At 40.5% G+C, this 19462-nt stretch overlaps 1 protein-coding gene across 1 annotated transcript in view; it reads right to left on the reverse strand.

Moving 5' to 3' along the window:
- Positions 1-19462, reverse strand: part of erich3 (glutamate-rich 3) — a 75656-nt gene that overhangs the window by 4670 nt on the left and 51524 nt on the right. The window contains exons 2-14 of the mRNA XM_030432733.1: positions 11362-11701; positions 9187-9280; positions 8692-8817; positions 8503-8574; positions 8197-8325; positions 5839-5997; positions 5327-5530; positions 4712-4892; positions 4325-4511; positions 2627-2859; positions 2384-2530; positions 1735-2076; positions 76-210 (exon numbers count right to left, since the gene is read on the reverse strand). Coding sequence (XP_030288593.1) covers positions 76-210; positions 1735-2076; positions 2384-2530; positions 2627-2859; positions 4325-4511; positions 4712-4892; positions 5327-5530; positions 5839-5997; positions 8197-8325; positions 8503-8574; positions 8692-8817; positions 9187-9280; positions 11362-11381 — 2029 coding nt within the window. The 5' untranslated portion in view covers positions 11382-11701. The remainder of the gene's footprint in view (positions 1-75; positions 211-1734; positions 2077-2383; positions 2531-2626; positions 2860-4324; positions 4512-4711; positions 4893-5326; positions 5531-5838; positions 5998-8196; positions 8326-8502; positions 8575-8691; positions 8818-9186; positions 9281-11361; positions 11702-19462) is intronic.

Genomic DNA, 19462 nt, shown 5'->3' on the forward strand with positions numbered 1-19462 from the left:
AGACAGATCGTTTAGGAAAATATGGATTCTGTTGTTTAGCTAATTCATTTTAATAAGAAAACGAGAATCTGCTACCCTTGTTGTCCTGCGCAGAAGCTTTACTTGCGGAATCTTCCTCCTCCTCAGTGCTTGTGTCGCTCAGTTCAGGCTCGGAGCTGCAGTGCGACTCCTTCCGGACGGCCTCTGCCAGCTTCTCCTGCACAGATTTAGCTTGGGGAAACAAAAAGAGCCCTTAAGCAAACATTTATGCCAGTGCAGGATTGACTTATTGTGACGCATGAGGTCCTGATGTTAAAATGAACGAGGCAGAAACTGAACAATGTAAATTGGATGAGAGAACTGAGCCAATGAAGAAACATCCAGCCATGAACGAAACAAAGATGTCTTTAATATACAGGTGCAAACATAAGGGAGCAACACAACATGCACAGAAAGAAAAAAAAAAGAAAGACATAAACAAGCATCACACAGTACACAACCAAAATGGAAACTTACTTCATGTAGTTTTAGGATGTGAATTTGAAACGCTAGCTTATGAGAAACACTCGATCTTCATCTTTGGCACTGAAGTGTTTGTACGAGTAGATCGCAGGAGCACAGTTTGAATGCGGAAAACAACTTTGGTTGAGGAGGTCTACCTACAATCCTGGTTCCATTAATAAAACATTTTCTGAACACGTCATACTTGAATATGCAGGAACTCTTCACAGCTGCATATTTTGAGCTTTTTGAAACACTGGGATTCCTCCAATATGGAAATGTATGTACTTTTACATCAGCGGCCGCTTTCCCCTTCTCTTCTGATTGCATTGTTACCCCCCACAGACGTTTCCCCTTTGTTTTTACAGAGCTATGTTTTGAAATGTGTTTTTACTTCATAATTTTTGCTTTAACTAGAACTGCATTGCGCAGCTTTAAAGGGTCTATCTGAAACAATGCAGCAGTTTATAAATAAGCGTATTAATCACTTTTTTATTGGCGATATGTGAGTGATTTGTAACGTGATGTGAAATATGAGACCTTCCCGGTTCTCTTGGTTGTCTATACAAGCCTGTGGTCGATTTGTTTGAGCTGTTTTATGCTGGACTGTGGTTTTCTTTACAAAGGACATGGGTCGGATTTTCCACGACAGTTTAAAGGATGTCACTTTATGCACGTTCTCGAGTGCCTCGACTCAGTGCCTCTCAGAGAGCATCAGTACATAATGTTAGTTCAGGAATGGAGTCCGCTAACAAAAACTAACGACGGCTTCCAACACAACACAGATGTTCCACACAGCTTTCTTAAGAACAAATACAATCAGTAAAAAGCAATGTTAGAAAATGTTTAAAGCCTTAAAATATTGCCAGGAGTGATACAATTACAACCAAAATTTTAAAGGTGAAACATCTTGAAACTCATTTAAAAAAACAAAAAACAATCAAAAGTGGATCAAACAGAAATCTCAAACACAAACAAGTAAAGATGAACAAAAACACACAACTCATTTTTCCACTATTACATTTTATAACAACCCAACAGTGTTACTTCAAATATCTCAACCTGACACTACAGCACTGAAAACACTGTGATAGTTACTCAGTTGTTGTCAGGGCTGTACACAACCGGGTCCTGGCACTGATTCAGACTCAAATAATGTGGTTGTTATAATAGTGGAAAAACCTCCATACAAGATGGATCCATGTTCTCACTCAGCTGAAAGCTCCAGAGCTGCATCTGTTGGTTTATACTTACCCCTCTCAGGTTCCTCCTCCTGTTCGCAATCTACAGTTTTCTCAACCTCTCTGTCTCCGGAGGTGTTGTCACTCTGCTTGTTCCCCGAGGAAATGTTGGTGTCAGAGATGTCTATCTCTGTGCTGTCCCCCGCACTGTTGTGTATGTCAGAGTCTTTCGTCACAGCAGCCTCTGTCTCAGTGGTAGGGTCTGTTTCATCTAGTGGAACAGCAGTTTCTTCTTGATCGACCTCTTTAGGTTGGTCTGCTTTCTCGTCCTCTCTGGGGTCTTTGACGGCTTCAGTTTCGCTCTCCTCTTGTTCGCTGCCCGGGGAGCTGGAGCCTGAACGAGACTTTATGTCCTCTGGGCAAGAAAGATGAAGCACTTCAAATTCCATAACAAAAAAAAAAAAACTCTCTCCAAACTCCCACTTTAGCAACAGTCTCTTTTCAAAGTAGGAAAATACATCAGATGAGTCAACATCTCATTGATATCTGTGCTCAGAAATCAACAGAAATTAGTGTTTGAATGGCCTTAAAAAGACAGAGTGATTCTGTTTTTCTGTATTAAAAGCAGTTGTCAACTGAATACACTTTGCTTTCAAATCTGAGTCTCATTTTGTTCTCATGCAATACTTGAAAGACTGTATCAAACAAGGGATTTCACCCACCATCCTTCTCGTCATCCTCAGTCTCAGAGGCATCTCTCTCTTTCACCTGCCTTTGAGTTTCACTGGATGGAGACGGGGATTTCTTTTCTTTTGCCTCGGCATCTCCCACAGGGCCCTCGTCGTCAGCTTCAAAGTCTTCCTCATAATCTGAAGAGAAAGACGTACAGAAGAGTCATTGAGATACACTGTACAGAAAAGATCTGTGAGGTCTGTTTCATAAAGGCCCTGGCATAGTCACTGTACCATCTCTGACTTTGTCCTCCACAGCTGCCGTTTCTTCTTTGACGTGTGTCTCCATGTCCTGCTGTTGGCTGGTTTCGCCCTCTGAATGGGATGCAGCGTCCTCTCCATCCCTCTCTGTGTTCAGCTCAGGAGCATCCTTCAGGCTGATGAGCGAATCCTCTCTTCCTCCGTCCTCTCTGACCCTCTTTGGTGGAGGAGTGGGCTTTTTGTCCAATCCCATAGCTATGATGCACCTGGAGGAACAGTTTGATCAAAAAAAAAAAAAAAAAAAGTTTTTTCATTTTCTTGCCGAGATTTTGATGTTAAGATAAGTTCATCTTGCTCAGCAGAACACAACACTGACATATGTTCATCAATTAAAGATGGTGTAGTTGTTAGCAAACAGTTAGCGTGTAGATAAGAGGTGATATTAGTATTCATTTGGAGTTGTATTTCTGGTCACCTGATGAATACATTCCAATATCTACTCTCCTCTGTCTCTGTTTTGCCCCATCCATCAACTCCTGAGGGATTATCTGTCTCTTCAGCTGATAAATGCTCCAAAGTATTCAAGAGCTGGTCGCTAACTTTATCTCTCTTCTGTTCTGGTGCTGGGCAGGTAATGTACAGTCAGTATTTATGATTTTTCAGCTGAACACAGCCACCTGCTGCAACTTAAAACTGTGCTGTGAGAATGAACCAAAGCAGTACTGTAGCAAAAAATGAGCCACAGGTTGTTCTTAAGGTCTACAGACATGAACATGAAAAGAATGACATGAAAGATAATTCTCTGTGGTTTCATCATAGCAAGCAACACCTTTCACATACAAGTACTCATGTGATAAGTTAGAATATTAATACAAATTTTAATAGGAGCTTGTTAGGTTACTTGTCATACAGACTGCATATAGGAGAAACAGCGAACCTTTATTTATTTATTTGTCCAAAAACTGGATTTTTTTTTGTGGTTTAACAGGAGGGTGGATACAGTAACATATCATCACTGCAGGGTCATTGTGAAATAATCAGACACATATCCCCTCTGTTAATTAGGCATTTATAAAGGTACTTACAGGTGGGTTTGAGAGCCATCTTTAAACAGAGCCAGATTAGCTATTTCCACCTGCCTCCAGTGTTTGTGCTAAGCTAACTACTGTTGTCTGTGCAGCAGCTTCATATTTAATGTAGTGACATGAGAGTTTAATTGATCTTCCCATCAAAATGTTGAAATGTTCCTTTAAATTGAGGAACTCATATTTTGTGCCATTTATTGTGATGGTATCATCTCAGTTGTTTTACATCGGCCAGTTCATTCTCTGTAAGAGTACTCCATCCATTTTCACTGCACTCCGATCAGATGATGGGCAAACAAAGGCATTCTTCCTCTGTGTTAAAATATAGGGCCTACATTACCCACAATGCAACCTTGATTACTGGCAGTCACTAGGAGACCCTAATGTGATATTCTGGTAGTGGCTAATGCAGCATGGAGCTTCTAGCTTAAAGCAGCGATGAGAAGAGTGCTGTAGAGGTCTGGTAAGCTCACTTCTTTCTAACTTCAAATACTTCAGATTTTTTTAACTATTAAACTAAAAGTCCTCAGACCCAACTGACTGATCACAAAAGGTAATTCAGCAGATTTCCCGCAGCTTCCTCTGGAGCCACAAAAGGCTTCATAGAACTTTTTTAAATATGCAGTAGTACAAGAAGAGACCTTACTTGTAGCAGGGAGAGGCTCTCTCTACATGGGAGAAGCCAAAGTGTCCGTGCCTGCCACCAAGTCTGGAGCCCTTCCTGTGTTTGAACTCGCAGCAGGAGCTCAGGCGCTCCACCTGCAGCCCGTTCAGGAAGAAGGTCAGGCTGAAGGGGTAGCCTCGGTGTCGCCTTGAGATAAACTGGAAGGTCTCTGAGGATGGATATGAGGATTGAGAACATTTTCAAGACAGGTAACAACAGAAATGACTCAGTTTTAAGTGATCCTTCAGACTTGGTGACCCTTTAACAGAGTTGTTTTGTGTGCTCAAAGTCATCTAAACGATTGGATTTCCCCTATTTGTTTTCTCAATCTTACAACTCTAAGAAACAGAACCAGACCCTCACACTGACCTCCCTCGCGCAGCATGCCCTTGTAAACACACAGGTTCTCTCCTCCACAGTGTTGCTGAAACACTTTGACCTCATCCCTCATGTCGCTCAGGTCGTGGGAGAGATGCACTGATTTGCCAAAGTACGTCATGTTCACAGCAACTCTGCTCTGGTGCACAGAGCTCCTCAGCATGGGGGGGTCCTGGATGGAGAAAAGGGCAGGTTGGGGTCAGATTGATATCAATTTAATCCAGTTTAAGAGATGATTTTGACTTCTGAAATCCCAAATTTGATACAACTGATCTAATGTTCTAATGAGATTTACTCTCTATAATGACAAATATAATGCAAATAACTGATAACAAAGCAAATACACTGTATTTAACAATACTTTGTGGATATGGATGAAGTTATAGAAAATCTATTTTTGCATTTTGGGCTAAGTAAAAGCATACAAATTTATTAAACACACACAAGAAGTCATATTTCATAACCCCCTCCTGCTGAGTCTGGCAAAAATCTAAGCATCTCCTGGAAATTTTAATTGTTGTTCCTAATTAATCCGAAGAGGCTGCAGGTTGTAAGTTTGTTGTGGAAAGTTTTGTTGCCAGGGAAAACATAAAGAGAGATATAAACCTCATTGACGTCAGCTCCGCTGGAGGCAGTGGTAGGACGCAGTCTGCGGCCCCTGAGCGTGCCGCTGGCATTGACCTTTACCCCCCTCTCCTTCCTCTTTGTGGTTGGAGGCACTGGTGTGACAAAGTTGTTGATGACGGGGAGGCAGTAGGGTGAGATGTCTCGAGAGGCCTCCTTTGTGTTCAAACGTCTACGGGACTCCATCTGGGAGAGAAGTTAACACAGTAATTTGTTCAGCTTGTAGCGCAACGACCGTGCATGTGGTCTAAAAACAGTTACTTTTAGCACAGATAAAGGTTTTTTGATTTAATGTATGATACAGTTAAATATATTTACAGCAAAGTTTCTACATCTGTTTCCAAACACTGTGACCCCAGGTAGGTACTGGTCTCACTCTAGAACCAAACAAAAAACAAATATGATTTTATCTGTCGAGAAACGCTCCTCTGTGCAAGCAAGCACTTGAGTGGAGGAATGAATGAATGAGTGGGTCTCATGTGTCATGGCCTCACAGTGCAGTTGAATGGCTGGTCGTTCTCATTGGAGGAATCGAGGGGTCTGTAAGGGGAGCTGCGCCTGAGCGACGCCGTGGTGCTGTTACTGTGGATCGGCTTCAGACGCACCGGCCTCTGCATCTTCCCCGGAGCCGTGTTGGGTCGAGATGAGCCCGGCTGCAGCGCACATGACACACACACACGTACAGTCAGCATTCATGTTTATTGCTGTGGAAACCATAGCAAACAATATAAAATCAGGTATCACATTTAATCCACAACTGAACTTTGAACCACATTTCAACATCTCATTAAATCCTGTCACTTCCACCGTAGAATTACTGACACGATTAAATCAGCTCTGTCTTTTCCAGTTTTATGAAAGTCTTATCAATACCTTTGTCTTTGTGGGTTGATACAACTGCAATTCACTTTTTTCATGCCTTGTTCATCTTCAGCTGAATCAGGACGCTGCTGCCCTCATTTAAACTAAGACCAATCATTTGTCCCCATCTTACCCCAACGTTTGCCCTTCCTTCAAACACAGGACTGATTTCAATATTATTTTAATAACTTTTAAGGCCCAACATGATCTGGTCCCAAGTTATATGACAAAGCTACTGACTCCCTATGTTCCGAATTGCACTCTGAGATCCTCTAAATATCCTTGGTAAGGTTTTCCGAGGTCAAGGCTGATGACCAATGGCGACTGTGCTCAGACCCTCAACTCTGGAATTCTCTGCATGAACACATTAGCTGCTTTTAAATCATTGCTTAAATTTTTTATTTTCTTTTAATTGGAAAACCTTATTCAGTGTCTGATCTGTACCTTATATGCTGTTGTTTTATTTCTATATGTTTTCTATTCGTAACCACATTTTGTATAGTTGCCCATCGCCTTATTTTTGCTTTGTTTTTTTGTGAAGCAATTTGTAATCTTGTTTAGATAAATGCTACATAAAAATAGTTATGATTATCATTATTATTATTATAACCTATAAATCACATTGTAAACTTAATACACTTAATACAAGTATACAAGACTGTGAATTTAAATGTACCCCATTACAGAATTTCTGCACACAAACGCAGATTATTAATGTACACACAAGTACCCTTTACATTAAATCCAACGTATCACCGTTGATGTATTTCAAACAAGCCTCAGCCTGCTGAAGTGTGAGATGTTTGCAGACTCAAGAGGTGAGAGATTTCACAGGGTAAACAGAGATTAAGGCCGGCATTACCAGCTATATTTATTCTGGCATCAAGGTCTGTGACTTTTCATATTTCAAAGATAACACACTTCTAATCCCACTTCTTCATTTGAAACACTCTTGTTTGCACACAGAGCAAACAGCATCTGAGACAGCTCTTCAGACTTGAGTGCAGAGATCATAAGTGGGCGTAGATAATGATTCTCATCACAGACAGACGCTCCTCGCCTCAAAGAATATACACAAGTCACAAGTGACAGAGTTTACATGGTTAAACAGTCTTACATTTCTTTTTGTCCACTCAAGTGAAATTGAGGGTGTCTGGCTGAGGATGAAACATCATCAGCAACATCACACATCAAATGATTGACGTCTCTGTTTGGTAGATAAATCTGATCTTAGTCAGCAGGCATTTATCTTAGCCTAGCTTAAAGACTGGAAATGAGGAAACAGCTAGCCTGGCTCTGTCTAAAGGTAAGTTGTTGCCCAGCAACCAGTGGAAACTCCAGGAAGACTCCTGGCCAAGAAATAATCTGGCACATTACCAGCTATAAAGAACACAACCTGTCATTTTTACTACCTTTTATGGATAAAATATATAACTATGTGATGTTTAGAGCTTCTCCCCCCTGTCCTTATGCCAAGCTAAGCTAACTGGCTGCAGCTTCACATTTATTGCACTGACATGAGAGTAGTATCAATGCTACTCGTCTGTTTCTCATAAAGAACGTCAATAAACCCAAAATGTTGAACTATTCCTTTAATTGAATGTCATCATTTTAAACACACACCCAGATATATCACACATCAGCTGTCCAAAATCTAACCAAAGTTGGAGGGATGATGCATTTTTACACTTACTGATGAGGACACTACCATTAAATAAATAAAGACCTCATAAATAAAAAAATAAATACCTCATACTTTTATCTTGTATAACACAGGTGTGATTGTCATATCCATCTTAAACTGATTGGCCTCATAAAGCTTCTTTAACTTAAGGCCAAAAACCTTTGTTGCATGATAAAGACACAGTAAAAGGTCAAATATCAAAGGCACTTGATCTGTTCCTGATTGGTCAAAAGATTTCCTCAATCATTCGCAAGTGACGACATATTAAATGTGATACGACTGGATTAAGACAGATATTCTGACTCACGGACTCAGAGGATTCAGAGTGCTCCCCCTCAGGCCCAGAGTGCTGTTTTCGGATGGTTCTGGCACCCGTAGGTGGACGTGGCGACAGGATGCGGATGATGTCTTCTTCGTACCTTTTACAGCGATCCACCTTCCAAATGAGACCATTTATGAATATTGTTGCCTTTTGTTTTCAAATTGAGATACAATTGTATCTAATTATGTATTAGTTATGGTGAATGATAATAATATGAGACAAAAATTGGACGCTCAAGGTGGACGGTGAGTCATTAGTTTACAGAGCAGTGTTTAAATGTAAATGATGTACCTTGATCTTGTGCACTCTTTCCCTCCTTGCAAACTCCTCCAGTCTCCTCTTGATCTCGATTTGGTGGACACGCTGCATGGAAGGAGGACACAGAAGAAATTACCATCACTTAATATGCAGGGCCAGGCACAGATTAGCTGACAGTGTGTTGACTGTTTTTGTTCCTCCTGTACACCGTGTTCCCCCCACCTCCATCTCCAGCACCTTGTGGAAAATGGCCTGGGCCAGGCATTCTCGAACGTGTCTCTGGTGGGCTCTCTGCATCAGCTTGTGTCTGTACTCCTTCTCTGGTACGATACGGCCACTCCGGGTGATCTGATGACAACAACAGTGTCAGCAGGGTTCAGTCTATAGAGAATTCTCAGGGTGGTTTTCAAACTGAGGTCACCAACAGCTGATACTTTGTGTAGAAACATTACACAAAAACTCTCTTTCGGCTTCACTATGAGTAACGAGGTCCTACGCAAACTTTAATGTCAAAGAACAGTTTTAAGTTATTTCGCTTACGAGATTTGAGGGAGAGAGATCTGTTAATGGGGAGGTAACGTACATCTGTGCACCAATCAGGATTATGCAACATTTTAATCAAAAAGTGGTGACACTTGGTCATTGATAATCAATGAGTCGTCAGAGGTAGCTACGGCCCTGATCAACATCACCATCACTGTCATCCTGTTGACGTACCAGTCCGGCTCTGTGCAGGTGTCTCCTGATCCGAGTACTGCTGAAGTATCCAGCAAGATGTTTGTCTGTGAGACTGTTGTAGGCGGAAATAAGTCTGCAGGAATAGAAGAGACACGGAATCAATCCCAGACAGCTGAAGAAACTTAACTTTATAAATAAAAGTCCGAGGGAGAAACTCGAGACTTCTTGGTTACAGTTAACAGAAAACCAGAACCTCAATCGAATGCTTTACTGGGACCCAACACCATGTTTGTTTGTTGTCCTCATTAACCGGACATCGGCTCATCAACAGCCGAGCTCGTCTGAAAGTGTCTTTCCAACGCAGGTTTGATTTCCTCCAGCATTTGAGTACGAGACAACAGGATCTTACAACTATAGGGTCTGTTACAGGTGTCCGATTACGAACAGGAATTGGAGGGGACGGCGCACTTAACCCCGTCTGCCTCCTCTTTGTGGCTCTGGCTTGTTTTGTCTTCTGTCTTTGGCTGCAGATTTCTCTTTGAAACAAAATGTTGCGGATTGACTGTCACCTGTTATTTTATACATGAAACTCTCTGAAACTCTGATGCTTTGAGGAGGCATAAATACACAGCATGTTGTAACAGTTTGTCAAGAAGAGTGAAAATATGAACTATGTTTGTTTCTGGACACTTTCGCTTTTTATGTTTTTTTTATTCATATTAGTACACCAGGATTCTCCAACAGTAGCTTTGGCGTATGTTTGGAGTCAACAAATAGTAGTCCATTATGTCTCTGAGGAGTTAATAGGGTTCCCAAAGTAATGCAATTAAAAAAAAAAAAAAAACATTTAAAAGGTCACCCATAAGTGTGACTCAATCGACCCAGTGGTGAAAGTATTCATAATTTACTTGAGTTTAAGTCAGATATTACATAAGAAAACATTGCTGGCAACACATTCAACATGTTTTTATTGATATCGGTAAGCAGAACTTTGATATTGTAGGTCAAGATGGAGATAATTTTGGCTACTTGAAAGGTATATTGTACTAACTTTTAAGTACAATATTTGAAGCAGTTTGTTTCCGCTTCACCTCCTTTTCTTGTCAGATTGTGTCCAGTGTCTGTATGTTTTATTTAAACACTTAAACATTTTTTAGTGCACTTTTTTAAGGTACACTGGCATATTTGTCAACTAGGCTAAAAGCAGCTCATTATGTCTCTGTGGTGACTGTGCGAAGAGGCACGTTTATTTGTATTAAAATACATTAAAAACAAGCAGGAAGACAAAATACTAAAGTTTAAGAAGTTTTTAAAAAAAGGTCAAATAGCTGTATATAATGCTGTAAATTGTATTTCATAATATAATTATGGTACTGATATTTTTACATAATTCTGCTGTTTCTTCTTTAACTTTCAAATTAATTGAATGCCATTTGCTGTTCACAGTAAAGCACTTTGTTTTAGACAGCTGCTGTTTTGCACCTCACCTCAGTATCAACCCTTTGTATCAATATTATAGGTACTGAATCACATACAAGTAGCTATTTGTGCCAATTAGTGCTTTACTGTGAACAGCAAATGAGATTAAAGTTGAAGAAGAAGAAACAGCAGAAACAAAGAGGGAGAAAGAGGGAGAATTATGTAAAAGTATCAGCACCAGTTACCAGCTCTGAAATGTGTTCAGGCAGATTTACTGAGGTGGCCTACAGCACTTTGGTAAAGTTTGAGGTGCTAAATCATTATACTCCACCATATTTATCTGACGACTACAATTACTTTATAAGATTTTACATTTAAGATAGTGGGATGTTGCTAAAAAGTGCACTCTATATTCTACTCTATACTTTTATACTATAGTAGTTTAGTTTTGTGAAACACTTTCTTCTATAAAAATGCTGCATTTGGCTAAAGTTTAGCTGCGTGGTAGTCATAGGGACTTGCTGGTAGACTAACAGTAGCTTTAGCACAGCCAATTAAAAGTAGTCTATTAAGCCTCTGTAGTGACGATGGTGCTCGACTATTTAAGTGCATTCACTGTTTTTTTTTTTTTAATCTTACAGTACAGTATATACAAAACTAATACAGACTAGGGATCTTAAACAACTCTGACCGGACCTTATATCTAACAACACAGACACAGACTGACGCTAGTTAAACAGAAGCCTGTATCTGTATCTGCTCACTCTTCAATATAAAACATTAAAGTGTACCCACCCCGGGCTGAGGTGACTCATGGTTTCCAGCTCCTCGGAACCACCTTCAAAAAAATACCCTCCCACAGTACTGGAGGCGAGGAAGGGGGTCGTGGACTGTCCTCGGTCTCCTTCTGGAAGATGTCTGGGAGGTCAGTGTGAAGTCAGCAGCCGGCAGCAGAGTTGTTGTGAAGAGTCGCGGTGGATTCAGGACGGAGGCTGCTCGCCTGCCCGAGCGGAACTGATGACACTCGCCGGTTACCATGGGAGACCACGTGACGATGCTGCCAACCAGGCTGGTTTCCACTTACAGAGAGTCCCGTCAGCATGTAAACACTGAGGTGGGAAGAACTGTTCTGGTCCTGTATTTAAGCAAGGTGAGAGTATCAGACAGCAGCAATTCATTTTTAATTATTCATAGCACATTTTCTCTCTTTGTGCAGTGTCCTAAAATGCCCCCTGCCACTGTGTCAGTAGCCCACTTGTTCATAAGTGTGTTACCACTTTATATAGCCAATTGTTGGGTAGTTTAATCTACAGCAATTGATGAGCTCTTCATATAAGTCAACTATTTTATATATGAAAATACGACTTTTCATGAGCTCATCAGCCTCAACACTGGAGCTCCCCCCAGGGCTGCGTGCTCAGCCCACTCTTGTTCACACTGTACACCCATGATTGAACTCCCAGGCCTCGTACCCAGACACCATGCTCATTATCATCATCGGCCATCTTATGAACGATGATGAGAGCTCATATCAGGAGGAAATCGACGATCTTGCAGAGTGGTGCATGAAGAACAATTTACAGCGTAACGTCAGCAAAACAAAAGAGCTGATTTTTGATTTTAGAAAAAAGGAGGCGAACACACGTGTCTGCATCAGTGGGGCTGAAGTGGAGCAGGTGTAGGTTCCTTTGAGTTGCCATCAAACCTAACCTGGTCAACACACATCACCACCCAGGTTAAGAAAGAACAGAAAAGGCTCTTCAGGAGCAAGATCCTGGTCAAGTTGTACAGAGGAACCATAGAAAGCATCCTGACTGAAAACAGCACAATCTTGCATGGTTCGTGCACGGCCCAGATCGGGAGAACTCAACAGTGCCCATAACATCCCTGGTATCCATCTACAGAGCATCAGTGACATTGGTGAAGTGAAGTGGTTGCAAAGAGCCCAAAGGGTGCTACAATACAACCCCCACCACAGCCACTGTCTCTTCACCCTGCTGCCGTCTGACAAAATATAGAGAAGTATCCGCTGCCGTACCACCAGACTACAGAGCAGCTTCACTCCTCAGACTGTGAGACTCTTTAACTCCTACACACACATATATGCACCCATATTCCAATATCTCTTATCAATTTAGGGCAGCGTAATATTTTCTAGCTAATCCAAGAGGTTTTTTTAAAAAATCACAGTTCATTTATCTTAAGATTCAGGGGAAACTTCGCAACTCAACACTTCATCAATCAGGATGATCATAAAAATTCAAATGGCCAAATTTGGAGATACGTGGTTTTCTCAAGACAGGAAGTGAAGCAAGTAATCTGGGAAATAGTAAATAAATCTGAATGAATGAATGTAGTGGAGTAGAAAGCACAACCTTGCACTGTAAACGTCAGGAAATAGATAACCTCAGACTTACAAAGTTAAGTGGACCATTACATTTCACTTGTACATGCTGAAAAGTTTTAACAACTTCAAATTATTAGTTTACTTTACTTGGTGATTTTGAAGTAAAACATTTTTAAACGTTAAGGCACTTAGTCAGATTGTACAGTGTAGTAGTACAAATATATATATATATATATATATATGAAACAATATAATTATTAGGTACTGTATTAGATATTCTAAGCAAGAATAGTTAATAGCTAAATGAGAGCAGGCTGATTAGTGAGTACTATAATGTCCCCAGAGATCTGTAATGGAAAGTGACTGGCACAGAACTGCTGATTAAGGCAATCCCTTTTTGGACCGTGTGTGTGTATGTGTGTGTGTGTGTGTGTGTGTGCATGCATGCGTTTGTTTGTGTGCGTAGGATCGTAGTGTTTTTTTTTCCCCGGTAGCTTCCTGGGGACCAGAATGCTGGACAATATAACAAAATTCATTACAATTTCGGGTGAGGACTTTAAGTCTTTAATGACCCCACAAGTGATGAAAGCTAGTGTGTGTGTGTGTGTGTGTGTGTGTGTGTGTGTGTGTGTGTACGCAGGGCTGTGTATTTTGTGTTGGAGTACTCATAGAACTGATGGTGCTGTATATTGTCAATATTTGGTATTAACACAAAACTGTATGATCCTGAAACAATTAAGTTGCTATAAAATATACATTTTATTAAAATACACATGTCAAATGTCAAATGTCAGCTCCAGCCTGTGATTTTAAAGACTATAGAACATATGAACTGTAAACATATCAGCACAATGTCAACATCACTGATTCGGGTGACAGTTTCCACCTCAGAAAATACAGTAAATTCAGGCCTCACCAGGGTGAGCCTCAGCTGCAGGTCCTCTGTGGCCCTCTTGTGGAGAAAGTGGAAAAATATTTTTGCTTCAAGACACTGCATCATTTTCCCATTTTCTATTAGTGTATGGATAATTCATGAGCCACCTCTTATGTGACACAAATTAGAGCAACTTCAACTCTATAACAGATATTCAAGATGGCACATTTGGTCAAATCAAGTGTGGTGGCTTTGCACTCTGCTGTATCCAGTGTCTCATTGTGTTGATGTTGTGTAGGAAGGATGACACAGTGTGTGTGTGAGACAAAGCCTTTGGATTTTTGTGGCTTATTGTTCTAACAGGTTCAAGTGTTTTATCAGTTCCAGAATTGACCAGTAAGAGGAGCCATGTTTCTGTCTGAAGATATGATAAAGCTCTGGAGTCCCTCTTGGACACGGTCAGAACAGAATCCACTGTATTATGAAGGAAGGGGAGAGGATCGTCCTGTGATTCTGTCCTCTAGCTGACAACTTACATGTTCACACATACAACAGAGGGCACAGGGATGTCACTGTGGAGTTGCTGATCATTCTGAAATGAGCATGTGACAAAATGCACTGCACATTTTAACATGAAAACCTGCAGAGAAGTTGTTCAGGGTCTTTCTCAGCAACACCTGACGCCAGACGTAGGATGTTAAACACACTAAACAAGTTCATCAAAACAGGTCTCAGTTGGCTCACATGTGACAGTGTGCAAACTATCTACAGATCCCTCATTTCAAATCATGCAAAAGTCTGACGACAATAACACAAATGTGATAACCACCTTCTCTTGCAAAGCTGACGTTGCTTGTCGTAAAGCATGAGGTCTGGACCGGAGGCTACAAAAAGGATGATTTGAGTGAAAAATGAATGTACTGTATGCACAGACAAATTACAGTTAATCATAGGCAGGATATATAATATGAATATGACAATATAAAATACTCTTTTTGTAGTTCAAAGCTTTAAACACAGGAAAAGAGGCAGCAAACTACATGTTATGAGTTATCCCTACTTTCCTTTGTGCATGGTATTAATGTGGTTTGTGTATTGCTGTGTGCAGAATACAGTAACTCTTCCTTCTGTCTGTGTTTGTGTGTGCATGCTGGTCAGTTGAGCCGCTGAGATTAAGAAGGTAAAACAGGAATGTATCTAGAGCTGCAGCAAACAAATCAGTTGATGGATTAGTTGGCTAGAATTAAATGAATTCAACTTTGATAACCGTTATATCAGTCTGACTATTTTTAAAGAAATGATCTGAGATTTCTTTACTTCTCTTTGACAGTAAACTAAATATTTTTGGTTTGTGGACATTCCTGACATTTTGTAGAACGAACAACTAATCGATTGATCGATGAAAATAAATGACAGACTAACTGATAATGAGACTAATTGTGTAAGTCTTCGACACAGCGCTGTGAAACAAAAGACGGAGGCAGACTTGAGGCGGTGCCTTCAAGAAAAAGTCTTCAGTTTAAAATTGATTTTGATTGTGATTCATTAAATCATGTGAATCATGTAAACAGCAATACAATCTGATTGTTGTTTCATAGGAATGGAAAGAGAGAAGCTTCAAGGCTACAACAAAAAAGCAATGTTCCCAATACAAACAATAATTAATATATGAAGACATACAGGCAGATGAAAAAGGAAACATTTGTAGTGAGAGGGCTTCATTTGATTTATCATAATAACATTATTGTTTTTTTCTCCATTCAAATCAATTCAAATCCAATAAATCACATCAATATAGCCCATAAACACCATCACATCGCCTCAGTGGGCTTTACAGTCTGTTCAGTGAACAACATCCACTGTTGTTAAACCTTCGATCAGAGTGAGGAACAACTTCACAGAATAAAAAGAAACCCCAGCAGCAGCGGGAGAAAAATGGAAAGAAACCGCAGGAAGAGCCACAGAGGGGGGATCACTCTCTCTCAGGAGGGACAGACATGCAATAGAAGAAACCTGTTGTTATCTTTGTTGCCCGTTCACACTCACCAGCATCTCTGCTTCTCTGGTTTCACACCGGGACGCCAACACACACCTGTGGAGGTTTGAAACAACTGAGCAACAACCTGGGTGACAGATAACATCTGTGTCTGTAAGCGGCAGGTGATTCAGTGTTTGGTTTCCGTCAGGAGACGTCTTACTCAGAAAAGAACTGTTGAAACGCTGGTTCAAAAAATCAAAAATGTATTCAGGCGTTAATATTATTATTCTAATACACTCAAATAGTCCCTGCGGTCGCCAAACAAACATACTGAGGAGCAAGTCTTCATGAAATAAGAAGAGTTTGATGTCACAGTGTGGCTGCCATATCAAAACACACGTGTGTGACTGCATGAATGAATGAGAAATACACTGAGATCTAAAAAAAAACAGGTTTTTCAGGCTTTCTAGTTAAAGTAGAGACTGAATATAAAATGGTTTCTGATTGTCAGAGTATTTCATGAACCATCAGAACATGCCATGCAGAGCTTGATCACCTCTAACCCCTCACATGTGCCGGTGGACGTGAAACATGAGGGCGAACAGCCAGGTAGGTGATACCTGTTTAAACATTCACTACCTGTCACCACCGGTGGAAGTGAACCGGATTTGCCCTGAGCGCTCGCAATAAACACAGTAATCAAGGCAGGCGTTTCACCAGTCACTAAACGCCTAATACACAGCGCAGGTCTTAAAAGAACAATTAGCGTAGAAGAGAGGAGGGGTGATTATAAATCCCATTCAGGAAAGGGTCTTGGCTGTAAGCTGGGAGGTGGCAGGGAGATGTCGGGGAGTCATGCAGCTCTGAGGTGGGGGGTGGGGAGGGGGCAGCAGTTTTTGCAATCAGCGTTAAATAGAGCAGTTTTGTGCCTGTGTGATTGTCAAGTGGGCCATTACTCGTTGATAAGAGCACTTTTTCCTTATGTCGCTCTGATTGGGCTGAGCATGCTGCTCCCCTCTAGCACGCTGTCCCAATGCAATCAGGCCCCTCTTTCACCGCACTGCCATTTTCACTGCTGTGATTTCCACCCGATCCCCCCATTGGCCCCCAGCCAACGCAGCTCCCACCTCCTCCCCTCCAACTACCCCCCCTCCCCCCTACCTACCACCCCTCCTCCAGCAGGTCCCCCCCCCCCCCCTTCAGATTCGATGAGTACCCATTTACAGCAAGGAGAAAAGGTCATGCCAAACTCGTTGTGTCAATTGTAAACCACCCCAATTCGCACTGATTTCAATGAAATAAATGAGTAGGTGCAGCCGAAAAAGAAAGCAAAGGTCCATGTGGAAGTAGCAAATTAGGAGATGCTCTCAGAGGATCACCGGGGCCAAACGCCCAGCGCTTCTCCTGGTCCATCTCCTGCATTCGTTGCTCTCTTTGCATCCTGTCTTATTCTTTGAAGAAACTTTTAGCATCTAAAAAAAACAAGAGATCACTTTGGATGTGAAAATACACCAATGGTGCCATTTTTACAAGATGTAAGAAAATATATCAAACATTAATTCAAGTAATGAATCTTCTACATTTCTGGGTTGGAGCTGAATCATTATGTCTGTTAGAGGCCTTGTGTGTTTGTGAGTTCTACTTCTTGATTTTATCAGTCTGTCATGTTCTTGTTTGTGCACTTTAAGTAGGCTATGTAACCAAGTCTCCCCTTGTTTCAGCCTTAACGCTATCACTGCAGTTTGTATTACAGTTTGTAAACTAACGTTAATAACCGCATAATTATCTTGTTCTTTTCTTCTGAATATATCTGTTATCTGTCATATATATCCTTTTCTCTCCATCTGCCCTTTTTAAAACTCACAACATAATGAAGTGGTTACTCTTCCATTTGGCACAAACAGGACTTTTGATTAAGGTGACCAGGCTGCCGTTTAAGTCAATATTATACGTTTTTGCATTTTATATGAGCTGATGCAGAACTGATGACACAATAAAACATAATTAATGACTGCTAAATGTATACTTAATCATCATTTATAATCATTTCACTGTTAACAAATAGACTCTTTATAAAAACATTTATGAAGCAACAGTAAAGGTTCATAAACATCACTTACAACTTGATCTACCGTGAGTGACCCATCACACACAAACACAAACACTTCTGTTTCTCATGACATCTGGTTGTTACTGTTGCAGTGTTTTAATGATTTATGAATTTGATATGTCTATTTATACTATAGTGTTATTTTTTTTTCACAGAGATGTTGTCTCTGTCTCCTGCTAACAGATATAAATCAACCGTTCCTGTCAAATAAACAAACAAATACAATAAATAAATACAGTGTTAAATAAATAAGTACCAACTTTACAATAAACAACAGCTCATCAATTGGATTCATAAGGAATTTAATTGTTTCTTAACTATGATATAACTATCACCTAAAGTGCAATTGACTGTAAATGTATAATTTATCAATGAAGTGTTAGTACATAACAAAATATATGTGACATGTGTTTGCCAAAAAGCCCTTCACAGAAAAAGATAAAAGATGTCCAACATACTGATGCTCCTTATGTTTGGGGTCAATAAGACCGAGAGAGGTCAAACTCCCTGTGTGAATGTTTGTAAGAAATAACAGAAAGTTAAAACAGAGATCCAAATAGACTTTTCTGTGATTTGGGGAGCTGTAGTGCTGCTGAAGAAAACATGTTATTTTAACCACACACGGCCCCAAACAAAAGAAATTGCTCAGTAGTCGAATTCTGAAACATGAAAGTTAAAAAAAATAATAATAATTTTTTACAGCCATTCTCTGAGAATCTTTACATATAAAGCTGATACATAATTTTAGGAATGTTTTTTTAACCTGCTAAAGGCGGAACAGATTCTTCAGGAGCCCAAACTGAACATTAAACTTTCTCATTCTCATTCTAATCACATCTGTCGAGGACCTCCGCAGTAAACAGAAGCCGAGTATAAATCAATCAATGGTAAACAAATTATTGTTAAAACAGCTTTTGTTAAATGTAGTATAACCACGTCACAGTTGCATAATTCTCCAGGAACCCGTTTTGCCACCATGATTCTTGACCTACTTCTTACCTGTCATACTTAATGATTAAATAATTATAGATGGTGCTGTGTACCGCAGCAGCCTGAGACGTACAGCAACGCAGCGGCAGACCTAGTTCCTCAGTATGTTGACAGATGAGGCATTTGTTTTTGTCTGGTCCACAACACTCAAAACATTTACCCAGTCAGCCATGCAATGTGGAAAATGAAAACATGCAACTGTTACACACACACACACACACACACACACACACACACACACACACACACACACACACACACACACACACACACACACACACACAGATTTACATCTTCTCCAACGTCTGTGGTCGTATCAGGTATCCTACAGATGGTGCGTAGGAGTGATAAAGACTTTAATGTCTGAGGAAAAGGATTCGTCTCTTCATGATAAAATGCTCGCTAGGCGCTGTAGGAATCACACGTTTTGATGTTTCGCATGAACCCTGTCATCTCCTCTGACCTTTGACCTCTCCATCAGAGCTTCATCGCTGAGGCCCAAAAAAAAAAATAAAAAAGAAGCTTCCAGGGAATTTTTTTCCTACTTTAAAAATGGAACAGAGAGCGGCTGTCTCACGGGCTGCTTGAGTGAACTCA

The sequence above is a fragment of the Sparus aurata genome, chromosome 11 (assembly GCF_900880675.1).
Source record: "Sparus aurata chromosome 11, fSpaAur1.1, whole genome shotgun sequence".
Taxonomy (NCBI): domain Eukaryota; kingdom Metazoa; phylum Chordata; class Actinopteri; order Spariformes; family Sparidae; genus Sparus; species Sparus aurata.